Here is a 19,225-nt window from a genome sequence, read left to right as displayed (position 1 = left end):
ATCTTCCTGATTACAAAGCCTGTGCTCTTTCTATGATGTTCACTGCTTCCTTGGACCCAACTGCCTCTCCTCTAGCCTGGTGGTTGCACTGAGGAGACAAGAAATTGTGTGGGCCCTGGGACTGGCTTCATGCAGCTCACTTACAGATGACACACTCATGGAAAAACTCTGCCAACTGCCATCCAGTTTCAAGATGATAGTGAAGCTGTTCCTTAATGTGCTGTAGAAGTGTATTAAATGTGGTCATGTGCTGGGTGCAGTGGTTCATGTCTGTAATCCCAGCACTTTGGGAGGCCGAGGTGGGCAGATCACCTGAGGTGAGGAGTTCGAGACCAGACTGGCCAACATGGTGAAACCCCATCTCTACTAAAAATACAAAATTAGCCGGGCATGGTGGCGCATGCCTGTAATCCCAGCTACTCGGGAGGCTGAGGCAGGAGAATCACTTGAACCTGGAAGGCAGAGGTTGCAGTGAGCCGAGATCACGCCGTTGCACTCCAGCCTGGGCAACAAGAGCAAAACTCCATCTCAAAAATAAAATAAAAAAAAAAAATGTGGTGATGCTTGGTTTAATTCAACAACCGTTCATCGAATATGTACAGAGGGCGTGTTTCTACTTTCAACACTATGCTCCAGTGTTGGTACACACAATAAATAGGCTTTTCCTTAGAGAAGGTTGCAATTTAAATTTGCATTAGATAATACTGTTTTTATTATCTTCATTTTTTTTTGAGATGGAGTCTTGCTCTGTTACTCAGGCTGGAGTACAATGGCGTGATCTCAGCTCACTGTAACCTCTGCCTCCCAGGTTCAAGTGATTCCTCCGCCTCAGCCTCCTGAGTAGCTGGGATTATAGGCACTCGCCATCATGCCTGGCTACGTTTTGTACCTTTGTAGAGATGGGGTTTCACCATGTTGGCCAGGTTGGCTTTGAACTCCTGACCTCAGGTGATCCACTGCCTCGGCCTCCCAAAGTGCTGGGATTACAGGCATGAGCCACCATGCCTGGCATATATTCATTTTATAAAATACAAATTTAAAGCTTAGAAAGGTTAAGTAATTTGCCCAAACTTACATAGCTAGCTAGTGGGTGGGACCCCACATCCAAACATATGGTCTTGACCTTTCGATATATATCTTCCCTTGGTTAAAAAAAAAATTATTTGTTGGGCATGGTGGCTCATGCCTGTAATCCCAGCACTTTGGGAGGCTGAGGTGGGCAGATCACTTGAGGTTAGGAGTTCGAGACCAACCTGGCCAGTATGGTGAAACCCTATCTCTACTAAAAAAAAAAAAAAAAAAAAAAAAAAAAATTATTATTATTTTGAGACAGTTTCACTCTATCAACTCTGTCACCCAGGCTGGAGTTTATGGCTCACTGCAGCCTCTGCCTCCTGGCCTCAAGCGATTCTCCCACCTCAGCCTCCGTAGTAGCTGGGACCACTCCCTAGTAGCACATGCCACCACACCCAGCTATTTTTTGTAGAGACAGGGTTTTGCCATGTTGCCCAGGCTGGTCTCAAACTCCTTTGGGCTCAACCAAATGTGCCTGCCTTGGCCTCCCAAAGTGTTGGGATTACAGGCGTGAGCCACCATACCTGGTCCTGATTTTTTTTTTTTTTGACAAATAATTTACACATAATAAAATACATAGATCTTAAGTGTTCAGTGTGATGAGTCTGTACAATTTTGTTATATCCATTGTATCAAGCACCCAAAGAAAGATCTAGAACATTCTTATCATCCCAGAGTTTCCTTTGTGCTCTTTTCCAGTCAGTTTCCCCCAGCTTCCCATCCCCTAAAAGGCAACGATTTTCTGATTTCTATCACTGCAGATTCTGGCTGCCCTGGAACTTCAGAGAAATGGAGTTGTACGGTACATACTCTTTTGTCTCTGGCTTTTTTTCTCTCTGCAGAATGATGTTTTTAGGGCTCATCCATGTTGTTGTGGGTATCAGTCATTCTTTCCCTTGTTATTCCTGAGCAGTACTCCATGAACGAGCACATCACATTTGTTTATCCATTCCTCTGTTGGTGATTTAGATTGTTTTCAGTTTTTGACTTTTATGGATAAGACTGCTAAAAATATCCTTGTACAAGTGTTTGAGTAGACACATAGTTTCCTTTCTCTTGAGTAAATACCTAGGTGGGTCATAGGTAGGCACTATGCTTTGAATATGGCTTGTCCCCACCCAAATTCATATTGAGGTGTGGTCGGTCCCCAGTAGGGCAATGTTGGGAGGTGGTGCCTTTAAGAGGTGATTAGGTTGCTAAAATAGATTAATCTCTTTCTCACAAGACTGGGTTAGTTCCATGGGAGTGGATCAGTTTTCACAAGAGTGGGCTGTTATAAAGCTAGGCTGCCTCTCATGTTTTCATCTTTTTCACACATGCCCGCTTCCCTTGCCACTCCTCTGCTATATTACGGCACAGCAAGAGGCTCTCACCAGAAGCTGAGCAGATGCTGGTGCCATGCTTCTTGGACTTTCCAGTCACCAGAATCGTGAGCCAAATAAATCTCTTTTCTTTATAAATTACCTAGTCTCAGGTATTCTGTTATGGCAACACTAAATGGACTATGAGAGTAGGTGTAAGTTTAACTTCATAAGAATCTGCCAGACAATTCTCCCAGGTGGTCACACCATTTGACACTCCCAGGAGCACTCCATAAGAGTTCTGTTGCCGTCCATTCTCACCATCATTTGATGTTCTCAGCCTTTCTTGTTTTAGCTATTCTAGTGGGTGTGAAACACTACTGTGGTTTTACAGTTTATATTCCTTTTGAAAATTATTGTATAATAATCAGGTGGACTGTGGTGAGACACCTTATGTCCCAGCTAAAACAGAAGCGCAGTTTATTGACTCTGGGGGCAAGACAGACCACCCATTATGAGGAGGCTCTCTGTAATATCACACTTCATTCCACTTTCTATTTTGCATTTGCACCTCATTCATTAGTCATTTTACACGTGTTCTTTCCACACTTCTTCTGGTTGGATCTTAAAATAACCTGAGGAACCTGAGGGGTAGACACAGTTAATTTCCCTGCTGCCTACAGAATGTTTTCATATGTGGCTTCAGCAGGCAAAACAGGGTGGAAATGTGTAGCCCTCACCTCTCATAGATGGGTGTTTTAAATGTAAAATTACCTATTAATATTCATAAATCTATGGAAAAACAAGACAGATCTTTACTCAGTGTGTTCTGTGTGCTTTGACAAGTTGCCTTATCTCACCCTCACAACATGGGGGGAAGGAGGAATTACTATTGTTATTTTACAGCTGAGAAGGTTGCAAATTAACCACTCAATGTTCCCTAATAAAGGGGCAGATCTGTGATCTGGACACAGTTTCCTGCCTTGAAAGAATCCCATAGTTTTTCTACAACATTGCAGATGCCTTCATATAAAAAACATTTGAGGCCGGGCGTGGTGGCTCATGCATGTAATCCTGGCACTTTGGGAGGCTGAGGTGGGCAGATCACCTGAGGTCGAGAGTTTGAGACCAGCCTGACGAACATGGAGAAACCCCGTCTCTACTGAAAATACAAAATTAGCTGGGCGTGGTGGCGCATGCCTGTAATCCCAGCTACTTGGGAGGCTGAGGCAGGAGAATCGCTTGAACCCAGGAGGTGGAGGTTGCGGTGAGCCGAGATCGTGCCATTGCACACCAGCCTGGGCAACAAGAGCGAAACTCTGTCTCAAAAAACAAACAAACAAACAAAAACATTTGAGCCTGATGTTTAGCCCCCACCCCCCACCAAAAGAAAACCCTTCACTATTTAATAGTTATTGATACTGTTTTAAAAGCCACACTGGGGAACTTTGAAGGATTAGGTTACTGACTGATGTTTCATAAAGGCCCCTAATCATTTTTGTGGTATCTAGAGATAGACATTCTGTTTTGAAATGGACTCCATGGGAATAAGTCAAAGGCCATAATACCTATCAGCTCTGGCAGGACAAATTTAAGACTCATGGAGCACAAGTTACCCAACAACAACAAAAAACAAGAAGCAAAAACAAATCCAATAATTATTTAAGGTTCCAGGTGGCTTCTGGAGGTTGTAAAAGCCAAAAAGGAGCAATGTATCTGCTTCCACAACCAGCATTCACCCAGAGTGGTTAACAAAGCGTCCTGTGTAACACACTGGAAATGCACATCTGCTTGTCTTATGACTCATGATCACCCAGAAGCCCATGGGTTTTGAAGATAATAGTTTGTTTGGTATTTTCAGGAAAGCAAACAGATTTTCCAAAAGCTAGAAGAGGATGCATAAAGCAGTAGGCTAGTAGGCTAGAAGGCTCTCCCTAAAGCCTTATAGATGGGTAGATATATAGATGGGTAGAATATAATATAGATGGGTAGAATACTGTACCATTAACTCATATAATCATTATCAGCAGGGCCACTTGAAACTTTAGAAATTATACAGAGAGAGAAACAGGCTGCCTGGTGAAAGTGGTAATAACACCAGGTATGACATGGTAATATTGTGATATCAAAAAAGAAAGGAGATGCTGCATTGTGGAGCACTTAAAAACAAGATTTGTGTGGTAGAGGTGAACGTGAACTGAGCTCTCAGACATCTCTGGTTTGCACATTGTGGGCAGCTGAAGCCATCACTGCTTACAGATGTGGTCATGGATGGCCACATCAGTTATTCCTCAGTTCCTGGGTAATCATACATGACTCAAAACACAGGATGTTTGTGGTCAAGCCATGGAAAAATACTCCCTACAGGAGTTCTCTGGGTCTAGCTTGAACCTACCTGATGTTTCTCAGCAAAGTAGAGAGAGGACTGGTAGTAGATATTTTTATTTTGTTTTTTGGACAATTAGGTTCAAGGTAACATCTGTCTGTTTTTTTTGTAGCCTGGGCCCACTGTGCTCAGGTCCTGCTGTGGATAATGAGGGGTTTGGGCTAGCTGGTGCCTCTCACAGCTTTCTCCACCCCTGCTGAGGCTCTGGCTTTCTATGGTTGCTCTTTGGCTTGAGAAGGTCTCCAGGCTCTGCCTTTGCTCTCATTTCTGATGCCCTTCTCCTTGTCTGCCCCCCCACCAAGCAGCTGCTCTCATGGGCACCCCACTTCACTGTATCTGCCTTGTCCCTTCAGATGGGCTGTGGGTTCTTATGGCGCATCTGGCTCTTAAGCCACTTTGGACAAGATGCTGACTCCTGAGATTGGTGCAACACGGATTTATGGAGGGCCTGGAATGTACCAGAAGCTGTGGTGGGAATAGAAAGAGCAATAAGACAAGATTCCTGACTGGGAGGAGTTTAGTGAGATGCAGACATGGAGACAGATAAATCCATGTTGTGTGAAGAATGCAAACCACCCACATGTGCACTCCTGGGGTAGTGGCTTTGGTCTGGTTAGTTGTTCCTCTGCTTCTGGGGACAAAGGAAGGTCAAGTTAGGGCAAAGCCTGGGTTGGACTCAGAGAGGTACAGCAGTGAAGGGGTCGAGGGGGAGACTAGCCCCAGGAGATTTTCCTCTAGCACTCACAGGAGAAGCAAGGGCAGAGGCTCTGACCCAAAACTCAGTCATCTTGAGGCCCCTCTCTCAGTTTCTTTCTCACCTCCAAGGCTAAGAAAGCCGGAGCAGCACATAGAGCTCTTCCAGTGGTCATGAGCGGCACACACCATTGGCACAGATGGGGCCTCCTGCACAGCCTGAAAAGGGCCAGACTCCGCCCAGAGTCTCCCCTTGGTATTCCTACCAGCTGCAGTCCACTCTCCTGCCTCCAACCTCACCACATGCCATTGGAACTCCTTCCATGAATGACTTGCTGCATCCTACCAATCATTTCTGGGGCCACACTCTAATCTCTTTGTTTGGGCAAGTGTTGTGTCTTTTTTTCCTTTCTTTCTTTTTTTTTTTGAGATGGAGTCTTGCTGTGTTGCCCAGGCTGGAGTGCAGTGGCACAATATTGGCTCACCACAACCTCCACCTCCCGGGTTCAAGTGATTCTCCTGCCTCAGCCTCCTGAGTAGCTGGGATTACAGGTGCCTGCCACCACGCCTGGCTAATTTTTTGTATTTTTAGTAGAGATGGGGTTTCACCATATTGGCCAGGCTGGTCTCAAACTCCTGACCTTATGATCTGCCCACCTCGGCCTCTGAAAGTACTGGGATTACAGTCATGAGCCACTGCGCCCGGCCTGTGTTGTCTTTTCTAACCTTGCATACCTGCCTTGACCTAGAACCCTGCACGAAACATTTAAAGAGCACTCACTGCCTGCCAGGCGCTGTGCTGCCTCACACTGTCCTCACAACACCCCGATGAGGACAGTCTTACCACTTCCACTTTACAGATGAGCAACTGGGTCACAAAGAGGTGAAGTGACTTGCCCATGGTCAAAATAAGTGGGGGAACCAGATTCAAATCCATGCAGGCCAACTCCAGGTCATTGCCCTTAATGGGGCTATGCTGCCTGCAATACAAGCTGCCTGCAAAAACTTAGCAAATGAGAGAGAATAAAGAATGGAGGCTGGGAGTGGTGGCTCACACCTGTAATCCCAGCACTTTGGGAGGCCAAGGCGGGTGGATCACTTGAGGCCAGGAGTTCAAGACCAGCCTGGCCAACATGGTGAAACCTACTAAACTCTATTAAAAATACAAAAAATTAGTTGGGTGTGATGGCAGGCGCCTGTAATCCCAGCTACTCAAGAAGCTGAGGCAGAAGAATCGCTTGAACCTGGGAGGTGGAGGTTACAGTGAACTGAGAGCCGAGATCATGCCACTGCACTCCAGCCTGGGTGACAGAGAAAGACTCTGCCTAAAAAAAAAAAAAAAAAAAAATGGGTCAGACAAACATGTGGGGGCACAGGACTGGCTTCCTTGGGCTAGCCCTTGAAATTTAGGGTCCACATAGGGGTTCAGAGGATCAAGATGAAGCTGCCCAGAGATCAGAGTTCTTAGGCAGTCCAGCCCAACCTAAACTTATCCCCAAAGACATCTCTGCCGCCAAGTCCACTCACTCCGCTAGAAACAGTGCAAAGTTATAGAGGCCTTGACACTGCTAAACACCTCTCAACAGCAGTTATTGCCCTTTAATCTCAGCACTTTAGAAATCAACCCAGCTGATGTTACAGTTAGCAGAATTAATCAGAGGTTCTAAGCAGCATTCCACCATGACTGAGGTGATAAACAAATCCCCCTGTCTTCTAAGCCCCAAACCCACTCCATTTCTAAATCCTTTTGTGGCTGTTTTCAACATTCTGATTGTGCAATTGTGACAGTGGAATCATAAAAATGTCTCAATGGATACACACACACACACTATATATATGTGTGCATGTATACATATATATATATATATATATATTTATTTATTTTTGAGACAGAGTCTCACTCTGTCACCCAGGCTAGAGTGCAGTGGCCCAGTCTCGGCTCACTGCAACCTCTGCCTTCTGGGTTCAAACGATTTCCATGCCTCAGCCTCCCAAGTAGCTGGGATTACAGGTGTGTGCCATCATGCCTGGCTAATTTTTGAATTTTTTGTAGAGACGGGGTTTTGCCATGTAGGCCAGGCTGGTCTCAAACTCCTGACCTCAAGTGATTTGCCTGCCTTGGTCTCCCAAAGTGCTGGGATTACAGGCATGAGCCACCGTGCCCGGCCCCATGTATACATATCTATACACACATTATACATACATACTTATGGACGTTTCCAGGGCAGAACCAGTTGGGCAATCCCTCTAGTGGATCCCACACTGCCACTTTTCAGATGCTTATCAGCCCTACAAAAATCAGCAGCATGCCATTCCACACTCCCACTTAATTTTTCTGCCTGGCTCTGCCTACTTCCTAGAAGTAAATAATAGTAAAAACAAGAATGAGAATCAGCCCTCTGGACAGCGCCCATCCTCAGCACATATCAGAAATGTCCTGGTTCGAGAACACTTGACACAACTCACTCCACATCATACATGAGCCCCAGGAAGAGCCACTCTGAGTTCATTTCGCATCTTTTATCTCAAAATCTGCACTGCACCCGTCAGGGCCAAGACTGGGGTGAGGCAAGCCAGGCACCCAGGGAGCAAAATTTAAGGAGGTGCTCACTCTCAGGGGCTGACCTTGCAATTACACAACCCTGAGAGTGGTTACCTCCTTAAATATTGCACCCTGCGCACTTTGCCTTACCCTAGTCCTGGCCTTAACTCTGCTCCTCTATGTTCACGGCATCTCAGCAATGTTTGTGGAATGATGTCCAACCTAATTCTCATCACCCTAATTGGGCTTCAGTATGGGCCAGATTACAGGCTCAGGGTTCTGAACTTGCTCTGCTCTTGACAAGTTGCGTGATGTCAGGCCAGTTCCGTAACCCTCTCTGAACCTTATGGTTTCTTATTAGTAAATAAAGATAATTCCCACCTCCCCTACAGAGTTGCAATAAAGATTAGCTGAGATTGTGTAAGTGGCGTGCCTAACCCAAGATGACATGCAGAGTATGTGTCCATAGTAGGGGCGCTGAGCCATAAAACTGTAAGTTCCCATCATCATCGCTGATGGTGCGGGTGACATCCTCATTCACACTGCAGGGTCAAGACATAAGATCTAGAAAATGACCTTTCAATGCCTTCGTTAAAAACAATTTAGCATCTTGAATGCAAGATTGCTTTTTATTGTGCTGAAATGGAACTACATACCAGGTGTTCACCAATGAGCCTGTCTAACTGCCTAGCAACCCACTTCCTGAAACTCTTACCAGGTCCAGAGTCTAAGTGTTTCAGAAGCCACAGATGAGAAACAGGAAGGGAGCCTCACCCAGGCAGACTACCCAGGAAACAACGAAGGTGCTGGAGGAGGAAGAAAAAGGAAAGTGGGGCTCACTCACTGCTTTCATTTTGTGGATGTTGGACTAAAACTTGGAACTGCAGCCGGAGGATCCCTGGACTTTGGGCATCTTGGTCACAGCCTTGCAGAGAGAGGTTGAAGTTCCCTGCCATGTTCCCAGGCTGCTTGTCCTCCAGCTTGAACACCTCGGGGTTGGTGGTGGAGCCCGGGATGTAGTATTCAACCCGCTCCTCCTTCCTCTCGCAGTTGGAGAGGTTGAAGTTGAGGAAGGAGACGCTGGCCCGCAGGTGTGCAGGAACGACAAACTGCCATGTCATGAGCTCATCCTCAGGGAAGCCTTCTGGGTAGTTGGCAGACATCAGGGTTGCTGAGCCTTCACCCTCAAACACAGACTCGATGATGCACAGACCTATTGAGAGTGGAACCCAAACCAGAAAGAACAGGGACCCATTAGACCCTGTCCTTGTTGTCTGCAGCCGAGGGGTGGGGGTATAGGAAAAATGACTGCAGTCTCAGATCCTGAGCAGTGGGTTTAGATACTGTATATTTGGACTCAAGGCAGAGATTGGGAATGCAGACACATTAGTGGTGTGTGAGTAAATATTAAAAACCGGTCCAGTGGTGGAGGGGAAAGCCCTGACTTATAGCATCTGCCCACTTCCATAGTGGATGTAAATAATCCCACCACGGCTGATTTCAAGCTACCAACACCAAGTGACTGAATGTGGAGTTGGGCAGTAGCACACCTTTATATTATTCCCTCCATACAGATACGACAACACAAATAACCGTGAGAGCACAGGCAACAGTAAAATAATTAGGAAGTGATGAGTTTTGAGTATTTATTACCTTTGTTTTAAAAATAATTTATTTAATTGTAAGTTAATTTAATTCTATTTTTGTAACGGATCTGTTTCACATCAGCTCACAAAATGCCTGAACACTTAATAGTCAGCTCTCTGCCAGGTGCAGTGGCTCATGCCTGTAATCCCAGCACTTTGGGAGGCCAAGGCAGGAGGATTACCTGAGGTCAGGAGTTCGAGACCAGCCTGGCCAACATGGTGAAACCCCGTCTCTACTAAAAATACAAAAGTTAGCTGGGTGTGGTGGCGCACGCCTATAGTCCCAGCTACTTGGGAGGCTGAGGCAGGAGAATCGCTTGGACCTGGAGGTAGAGGTTGCAGTGAGCCAAGACAGTGCCACTGCACTCCAGCCTGGGCCACAGACTGAGACTCTTTCTCAAAACAAACAAAAACAAAAACAAAAAACAGCTTTTATGAGCCAGTGTGAGTGAGCTCTGCACATCACTGATACATTTACAGAAAACGCGAAAGAGATGGAAGACAAAGAAGTTAGAAATGAAGCAATCAAGGTGGGTCTGTAGAATCAATCCCTTGTCATTTTTTTGAAAACAAATATCACATGCAAAAAGGACAAAGAGAATCACCCCCTGTTTGTTTAATAGAGAAGGGGGGTTCACACTAGGAATGAGTGACCCATGTCACTTATAGAAGAGTAAGATCTTTCTTTATGGTTTTTAGATCGAGTATTAGAGATTTGCTGACATTTGACCATTTCTGACCTAGAACAATGATGATCTTGTGTGTTTTAACCTAATCAGACAGTGGGGAGGGGCTTGCTCACGTTTTATAGATGAGCGGTTTGCAATGCTGAAGCCGGAGACATTTCTGGGGTGGAACCATGGTAGGTGTAAGGCCATTTTCACTCCTTCTTGCATCTTGATCCGCGACACAGTGCCATTGCTGCAGAAGGTTCCGATCCTGACCACGGTGGCATCGATTCGGCCGCTGATGGAGTGAGTGACTCCGTCTGGGCAGCTCTCACCTGGACCGATCTGCCTCAGGCGAGGGATGGAAAACTGCAGCTCTAAACCGATGCTCTTATGAGCTTTGACATCCCAGATGAAAGTTCTGTTGAGAGTAGGCAACAACGTTGTCGAGGGCTGAAGCTGAACCTCCCCAAAAGGACATGGACCCGACATACAGTCTGAAAAACAGTCACAAAAGCAATTTTGATCACAGATGCTCCAAGGCCCCACACCACTCCTCCTCCACCACTCAGCCCCCTGTAGTAGACTCTTTGGGGCTCCCCCAAGGTGGCCTTTACCAGGCAGGGGCACCCAGGCCCCAACTGCTGTGAGTCTTAGTGGCCAATGGCTCACAGATGTACCCTCCTTCGGGGAAGTGCCTCAGCTCGGGGGAGCTGCCTTGAACCGGAAAAGCCTGAGAGGTGTTGCAGCCCCTCATGCCCATCCCAAGGGAGAGGTGCTGTCTACAGCCAGTAATAGCCTCTGGCAGGAATTAAAAAGTCTGACCTCCTTGCTTCAAGTGACATAACCTGGGTATGCTATTCATACTCCAGAGCTCCCCATGGGGTCAGGCTGAGGCTACTCTTCAGCTAAAACCACATCTGCATTCAGCTACGTGCCCTGCTCTATCCTGCTTTCCTCACTTCTGAGAGCACTTTCTTGATCACTGACTTAAACAAAATATCCTGTCTCAGGCTCTGCTTCCAGGTCACCAGACTTGAGACATCTCTTAATTACTGTGATTTCCAGATTAAGTTCCTGGGGTCCAGTGGGTGAAGCCAGAAGGAGGGCATTTGCAGCAGAGTCTGTGCTTTGGGATCTCCTACTTCTCCTGTACTGAGAGAGTCACGATTTCACAATTTGTAGAGCACAGTGCCAAGATCCATCCTTTAAAACTGGTTTCCCCATCAACACATTCATCAACATGGCAAATATACTCTGAACGTGCAACTCCTCTGGACAGCTGGAATCTGGCGGCACCATTTCTCTTCCTGCACTGCCTTAATACTGATATTTTATAACCACTGCAGTTGAATTTCTTTTTTTAAGGCTAACAGCTAATAATATCCTTTGATATATTTGTTTCCTAAGCCTTTTAAAACAAAGCAAGAAATATTATCATCAGAGGAAACAAGAGGAAAGAAGGGAAGAAACAGAAAGTAGGCAATGTAACATTAAGGTTTTGTTGTCTTGAGCAGGGGGCATCTGAAAGGTGTGATGGACTCTGGCCTCCATAATAATAATTTGTGAATCTTTACTGCTGTTCCATTGGGGTATTTGAAAGTACTGTCCACTCAAAATAGAATTATGGAGAATTTCAGATCAGTCTTGGATCTCTGAGGTCATCCAAGCCAGACCTCTGATTTTTGCAAAGCAGCTATGGATCCAGGTGACTTGGGCTGGCCCTTGCAGCAAGTACACGGCAATCCCAGATCCCAGGACAAAAGCTCAGGCTGTGTTTGGTCAACCCTTTCTTGCCAATGTGCTATGCTGTCTAACCAATAACACAGGGTTAGATAACATGGTGACTAACGTGACTAAAATTAGACTTTGCATGTTGGTAAAGGTAGTTCCTATTTTAGGAGCTCATGGAAACTTCAATGTTTATATCAAGCCACCTCTTTCTTTCAAAAGCTGACCTCAAGTGATTTTCCACTCACACCTCCAGTGTGCCCAGGGCAACATCAGTTGGCTCTGGCTACGTTCTGTACTCTTACGGGAACACTTAACTCTAGTAAGGCAGTGACTCTTAGCTCTGGTTCTACCTACAACTCACCTGCAGGCCATTTAAAAACTACACATGCCTGGGCCATCCCAGGGATTCTGATTTAATTCTATAGCAAAATCTGGAGTCAAAAAGCCCCATCTCCCAGCCTCAGCTCTGTCACCAGCCATGTGACACTGTGAGAGGCAGGTTATGAAAGCAATTTTTCATTTGATGCTAAGAGCTTTGTTTTTTAGGATGAACACACAGGTAAGAGTAGTCAAAATGATCGGCATGCCTCGGAATCTTCTCCTGTACTCTGTTCGGTGCAAACATTTTAAATAACTAAAATGATTCCTGTCCAGAGAATGGAGAAGTATTATTTCTGAAGTGATTCACAACTCATTTTCCCCAGCAGATTTCTACTTTCATTAACTCTCTCTTTTTTTTTTTTCTTTTTGGAGATGGAGTCTTGCTCTGTCGCCCAAGCTGGAATGCAGTGGCACCATCTTGGCTCACTGCAACCTGTCTCCCAGGTTCAGGTGATCCTCCTGCCTCAGCCTCCCAAGTAGCTGGGACTATAGGCGTGTGCCACCATGCCTGGGTAATTTTTTTTGTATTTTTAGTAGAGACGGGGTTTCACTATTTTGGCCAGGCTGGTCTTGAACTCCTGACCTCAGGTGATCCACCTGCCTCAGCCTCCCAGAGTGCTGGGATTACAGGCATGAGCCACCACGCTCAGCCAACTTTCATTAGCTCTCATGGAACTATTCAAGAAGAGATGAGAATGGAGACGTCAAATTTTATCTGATGCTGATTTCAGAATGATTGTTCAGAAAAGGCAGTGAAGGGCAGGTGGACCACTGGACCTGATTCAGTGTCTAGATTTATTATTTTAGAAATTGATATTTTCATATCATTTTCAAAAGTTGTGAGCATGGGTTTTTACTACATAGTAAGCCATGTGGGCATCCTAGGATTGAGAGACTGAATGCATTCAAAGGCTTGACTTGTGGAATGTGTCATTTGTTACATTTTTCCTTTTTCAAAGTGGAAGTCACTTTACTGGTTTAACTGATTATAAAAGTAATGTATAGTTGTTTTAAAAACAAACAAAAAGACAAGTGGGTGTGGTGGTGTGTGCCCAGCTACCCCAGAGGCTGAGGTGGGAGGATCACCTGAGTCCAGGAGGTTTGAGGCTACAGTGAGGTGTGGTCACCACTGCACTCCAGCCTGGGTGACAGAAAAAAAATAGGTGGGGGGTGGGGTGGGGCGGGGAAGTACAGAAAAGTAGAAAGAAGAAAATGTCAACTGTTCCCCTCTGCTATCCCCTATAGGGTAGTATAAAGTTCGAATTTTGGAGTTTTGGAGTTTATCCCTCCATACTTTGGGTTCTGTATGATTGTGTGTGCATGTTTGTGTGCATGTATGTAAGTGTGCATGTGCACATGTGTGTATTTAATAGAGTAGCATCAAACTATATAAACTATTGTCCTACTATAAGCTACGTTGTTTTTAATGGAACAAAACTATTTTGGGCATCTTTCTATGTCAAACACACAAACTTACTTCATTCTCTTAGTAGCAACACACCATTCCACTGCATTCTTAAATATATCAACGTTCTCTTTAGCTCTGTAAAAGTTCATTAAAATTTTAATTATAATTGACTTAAATTGAAAAATTAATATGGGGAGAATCTACATTTTAAAAATACTTAGTTTTTCTTTTTTTTTTTTTTTTAGTTTTTTTGAGACGAAGTCTCACTCTGTCATCCAGGCTGGAGTGCAATGGCACGATCTAGGCTCACTGCAACCTCTGCCTCCTGGGTTCGAGCGATTCTCCCACCTCAGCCTCCCGAGTAGCTGGGACTACAGGCATGTGCCACCACGTCTGGCTAATTTTTTGTAAAAATACTTATTTTTTCTATCAAGGAACATGGCATATCTTTCCATTTATTTAAGTCTTCTCTTTTGTCTTTCAACAAAATTTTATATTTTGCTTCATATACTTTATGTACTTATTAAGATAATCTCTATATATTTAATTAGAGATTCTGAAAAATGGTGGCCAAGGGCATGCATAATAAGCCTCCTTATGTTATTGCCTGTTTCATTGGTAATGCTGCCATATCTGATAGTTAAATATGGTATTTGCTATCAGTTCTTGATAGACGCTCTTTATTGAATTAAGAAAATATCCTTCCATTCCTGATTTACTAAGAGTGTTTTATGAAAGACATTTAAAATCTATGTTCATACTGTTCTGTAAAAAAAAAAAGAAGACGAAGACATCTAAAGTCATCTATTGAGATGATCATATATAGTTTTTTTCCTCTAACCTAATAATGCAAAGCATCACAGTAACTGATTAGCCAGGTGGTTTATGTATCATCTATGGCAGATTTCACTCTGTAATAGCAGAGTTGAGGAGCTATAGTGTTCTGTTAAAAAAAAAAAAAAGACATTTAAAATCATCTATTGAGATGATCATATGTAGTTTTTTCCTCTCTAACCTGATAATGCAAAACATCACATTAACTGATTTGCCAGGTGGTTTATGTATATTGTCTACAGCAGGTTTCACTCTGTAATAGCAGAGTTGAGGAGCTGTGATGTGACAGAAACCTCCCGGCCCACAGGCCTAAGACACCTACTATCTGACCTTATCTGAAAGAAGTTTGCCAACCTGCCTCTAGAATGGTTTGAATATCATAGAAATTATCTGCTCCTTGAAGTTTTATAGAACTTACTTGTAAAATCATCTCTAACTAACCCAAACTGTTCTCCCCTGTCTCGGGCATTTTTTCCAATCCCCTCCTTGGTTATTTATTTATTCAGTTTTCCTACCTTTCCATGAGTCAATCTAGCCCATTAAATTTTCTTTGAAAATCATCCACTTCCTTTGGATTTTCACATTTATGATGAAAATGTTATACAGAGTCTCTTACAATTTTAGAAATAGTCTCTGTATATATTGTTAAGTCCATTTTTATACCTTTAATGCTGTATATTTGTATTTTGTCTCTTTTTTCCATTTTGTCAGGGATTTGTCTATTTAATTAGTCTGCAGAGAACCAGGTCTTGGTATTAGTCATTAAATGTAGTTTTTAAAATTGATTTTTAGTACTTCAATTTCTCCTTTTACTTTTGAATTCCTTCCTTCCTAAGGTATGGCTTTGATTGGATGACAAATAGTGCTCTTATTCTTATTAATACATCTATTCATCCTATTTGACATGGCCCCCTTAAAATGATTGAGAAATTATAAATGCATGTTTCCCTACCTAATTATTATTATTTCCTATGTCAATCTTCTATCCCAAGCTCAAATTATGAATAATAAAACCAAATATCTATAGTTTAAGTATTATGTGTCATCCATTTTTCAATCCATTATTTTATTTCATCCTCATAACTCTCTTGTTTGGTACAATAATCCTTATTTTATAGACTAGAAAACTAAGGCATCAAGCAGTTGAATAATTCGCTTAAAGTCATGTGATCAGGTCACATGAGTAGTAGCCCTGGAGCTTGAAGCCAAACCCAACTCCATCATTCTCCAAAGCAGCCGTCTCTTCTACCGTGTCTTATGGATCCATCGCTCTATCTTTATCTCCTCAACTTCTTTTTTTTTTTTTTTTTTTTGAGACGTAGTCTCGCTCTATCACCCAGGCTGGAGTGCAGTGGTGTGCTCTGGGTTCACTGCAACTTGTGCCTCCCGAGTTCAAGTGATTTTCCTGCCTTAGCCTCCCAAATAGCTGGGATTACAGGCATCTGCCACCACGCCTGGCTAATTTTTGTATTTTTAGTAGAGACGGGGTTTCACCATGTTGGCCAGGCTGGTCTTGATGCCCAGCTAATTTTTGTATTTTTAGTAGAGATGGTTTCACCATGTTGGCCAGGTTGATCTTGAACTCCTGACCTCAGGGGATCCGCCTACCTCAGCCTCCTCAGTGCTGGGATTACAGGTGTGAACCACCACGCCCGGCCTTTCCTCAACCTTCTGATTCTTTTGCCTTCCATATCAGCCAGATATTTTTAGCACACAGGATGAGCATCACAGACCTGAAAATCTGTAGCTTGTGGGCTTCTGTAGTGCTGCCTGAAGAGCCCATGTGGACAGTGGCTAAGTGCAAAGACTTGAAAGCCAGAGTACCTGGGTCCTTCTCCTGATCTGCTGCTTACTAGTTGTGCTCACTTAGGCAAGTTCCTCCCTCTGTGAACTTCTCATAGGGCTGTTTTAAAGATTAAACAAATTAAGCTGTGTAATGCATTTAGAACTCTAACTAGCCACATCAGAGCTAAATTAAAAAACTGTAGAGTTTCAGAATAGATCTTAGCTCTCTAGCATTAGAGACTACTTAGCATGGGAAAGACAGGCAGGGAGGTGTAGAGACATTTAAAAGACATTGTCAAACAGCTCACAAGTGTCTACTTACCAATATTTTTCTGGATCTCTATGACAAAGTGATTCTCAGGACTCTGGCAGCTAAAGGTAAAGACTATTCTTTCTCCAGACTTGATGGACAACATGGTTATATGTCTTTTAGAAATGACGATGTAACAGGGTTTTGCCAGCAGAGTCGGGGTCCCCAGCTTTATGAGAACTGTAATGTTGCTTTCTCGTGGCAGAGCAATCTCAAAAGCTTCTGAAGGAAGGAAGGAAACTGAAGTGAGCAGGATGATTTAGGTCTGCAAACTGCTGTGGTCCCCGACCCCAATCTGGTTCAGAGAGGATGTCCTCTCTGACAACTTTGTTCCTTCCCTCCTTTTCTGAGAAGAAGGATGGTGCAAAATGACAGTTCCGACCTTAGCAATGAAAAAGAACCACGATGCTGCCAGCTGGTCACTGACATGTGTTTCTTGTTTGCATTAGTTTTTCTACAAATTGAAAACACTATACCGCATTCTAGATGTCTTGAGCCGTATGCTGTTAGATATCCCATCTGAGCAGTATTAAATAACAACCAGAGTAACCACCACACCTTTTCTCAACATGACTGTAGAACAAAGTCTACACACAGAAACCATCCATCATAGGGAGACACATTTATCTGCAAAGAGCTGCTGTCCCTTGCCCTGGGTGCTTTATATGCCCAGCACATACATACATACATACGTACGTACATACATACATACGTACGTACATACATACATACGTATGTACGTATGGTAGTGGGGGCTAGAAAAACATTTGCAGAAATTAGATATAATCATATCGTATCAATGAACTTGGAAAGTTAGAGCAAAACAATGCTATTATCTCAGATTGGGGTTTAGTAAAAATACCTGAGCAAACAATATCAAGCAAGTGAGGTGGGGGTTGGTTATTAAACAGAATTGTACAAATGTCAGAGTAGGGCTGTGGTTCACAAACAAGCCCAATCTCCTTCGCATTTGCTTTGCTTGATCGATTAAGTGCTCTTAGACCAAGAAGGGAGAGCCACTTTCTCCTTAGCTGACACTGCCCCTGCCCTATCTTGGATTCTGATTATGAGTCTCTGGGCAGCTGATGGCCTGGGAACAGCAGATGATGGGAGGATCGTCTGTAGGTGAATCCTGTGGAGGGAGGGAGCCTAGGGGCTCACAGTCCATGTAGCACCGTGTTCTGGTACAAACAGCTGGTCGGGATCTGTTATCGTGCTGGCACAAATGGTGTTTGATAAGCAGTTAGTGAATGAATAGCAATCTGATCAGAAGCTTTTGTTTCCCATCTATTCTTCTTTCCCTCCTTGTAAAAATTTATTTTTAAAAAATCAACCTTATTGACAGTAATTTACACACATTAAAAAGGACTCACTCATTTTAAGAGTTTTGACAAATGTATACAGTCATGTGACCACCACAATCAAGATATACAAATATTTTCCTCACCCTCAAAAGTTCCCTCAATGCCCCTCTGCAGTCAACCTCCACTCCAAGTTCTAGAAAACTGTCAGTGAATTTGTCCTGCTCTGGACCTTCATGCAAATGGAAGCCTATAGTACTTTCTCTTTTGTAGCTGGCTGCTTCTGCTCAGCATGCTTGTGAGATTCACCCACGCTGCTGCATGGGTCAGTAGTTTCCTCCTTTTTATTGCTGAGTGCTATTCCATTGACAGAATAGGCCATGATTTATTTATCCATGCACCTGTTGAATGACATCTGAGTCCTCTTCAGTGTTGGACGAGCCATGTGCTATAATTTTACCATAACTGCTAGCCTGCACAAGACTGGATGTACTTCTGCCAGCTGCCATGAGTGAGCATGCTGTATTCCCACAGCTCAGCAGCTGTATGTGATCACACATTTGGATTTCTGTCACCCTCTTCTTGTGCCTCTCTCTCCATCCTACTCTGCTCCAGCCCCGCTGGCCAGCTGCTCCTTACATAGTATGGAAATTGATCTCCCAACCTGTGATATGAACTGTAAATATTTCCCCTAGTTTATCATTTGCCTTTTGACCTCACTTAGACTGGTTTTTCAGGTATGAACTTTACCCTCTTTGGGCCTCTGTTCCTTCATTGTAAAATGAAGGGGTGGGGCTAGAATAACTCTACACTCCCTGACAGCTCTGAGTCTATGACCATTACCTGAGTAAGTAGGAAGCGACTTTGTAACTGGAAGAATTCCCAACTACTGCTCAGAAGTGACATATCTCTCTGGGCACCAGGGCACTGTCATGGCCAGCTTTATGACTGCAAGAGTGCTTAGATTTCCATTTTTGGGGCAAAACTTCTTGTCTTTCTGGCCTCTGCGTGTAACCCTCTCCACCTTAGTCACTGTGTTCAGGCCAGCCTTGCCTTCTTTCTTGAACACACCAACCTCTTTCCCACCTCAGGGCCTTTGCACATGCTGGTCCTGACACCAAAAGTGCTTTCTCTAGAAAAAGCTGGCTCCTTGTTGTCATCC

The 19,225-nt window shown here is 44.0% G+C and overlaps 1 protein-coding gene across 4 annotated transcripts in view; it reads right to left on the bottom strand.

Moving 5' to 3' along the window:
• The window catches only part of CDCP1 (CUB domain containing protein 1), a 62,331-nt gene that overhangs the window by 16,291 nt on the left and 26,815 nt on the right, over positions 1 to 19,225 (bottom strand). For 3 of the 4 annotated variants that reach the window (XM_002813845.5, XM_009239123.4, XM_063722108.1), the window contains exons 2-4: positions 16,775 to 16,984; positions 10,445 to 10,807; positions 8,841 to 9,209 (exon numbers count right to left, since the gene is read on the bottom strand). In XM_002813845.5, the coding sequence (XP_002813891.1) occupies positions 8,841 to 9,209; positions 10,445 to 10,807; positions 16,775 to 16,984 (942 nt within the window). The remainder of the gene's footprint in view (positions 1 to 8,840; positions 9,210 to 10,444; positions 10,808 to 16,774; positions 16,985 to 19,225) is intronic. The other variant, XM_009239121.4, reaches the window with a different exon arrangement.

The sequence above is a fragment of the Pongo abelii genome, chromosome 2, assembly GCF_028885655.2.
Source record: "Pongo abelii isolate AG06213 chromosome 2, NHGRI_mPonAbe1-v2.0_pri, whole genome shotgun sequence".
NCBI lineage: Eukaryota > Metazoa > Chordata > Mammalia > Primates > Hominidae > Pongo > Pongo abelii.
This window is presented reverse-complemented; position numbering and strand designations above follow the sequence as displayed.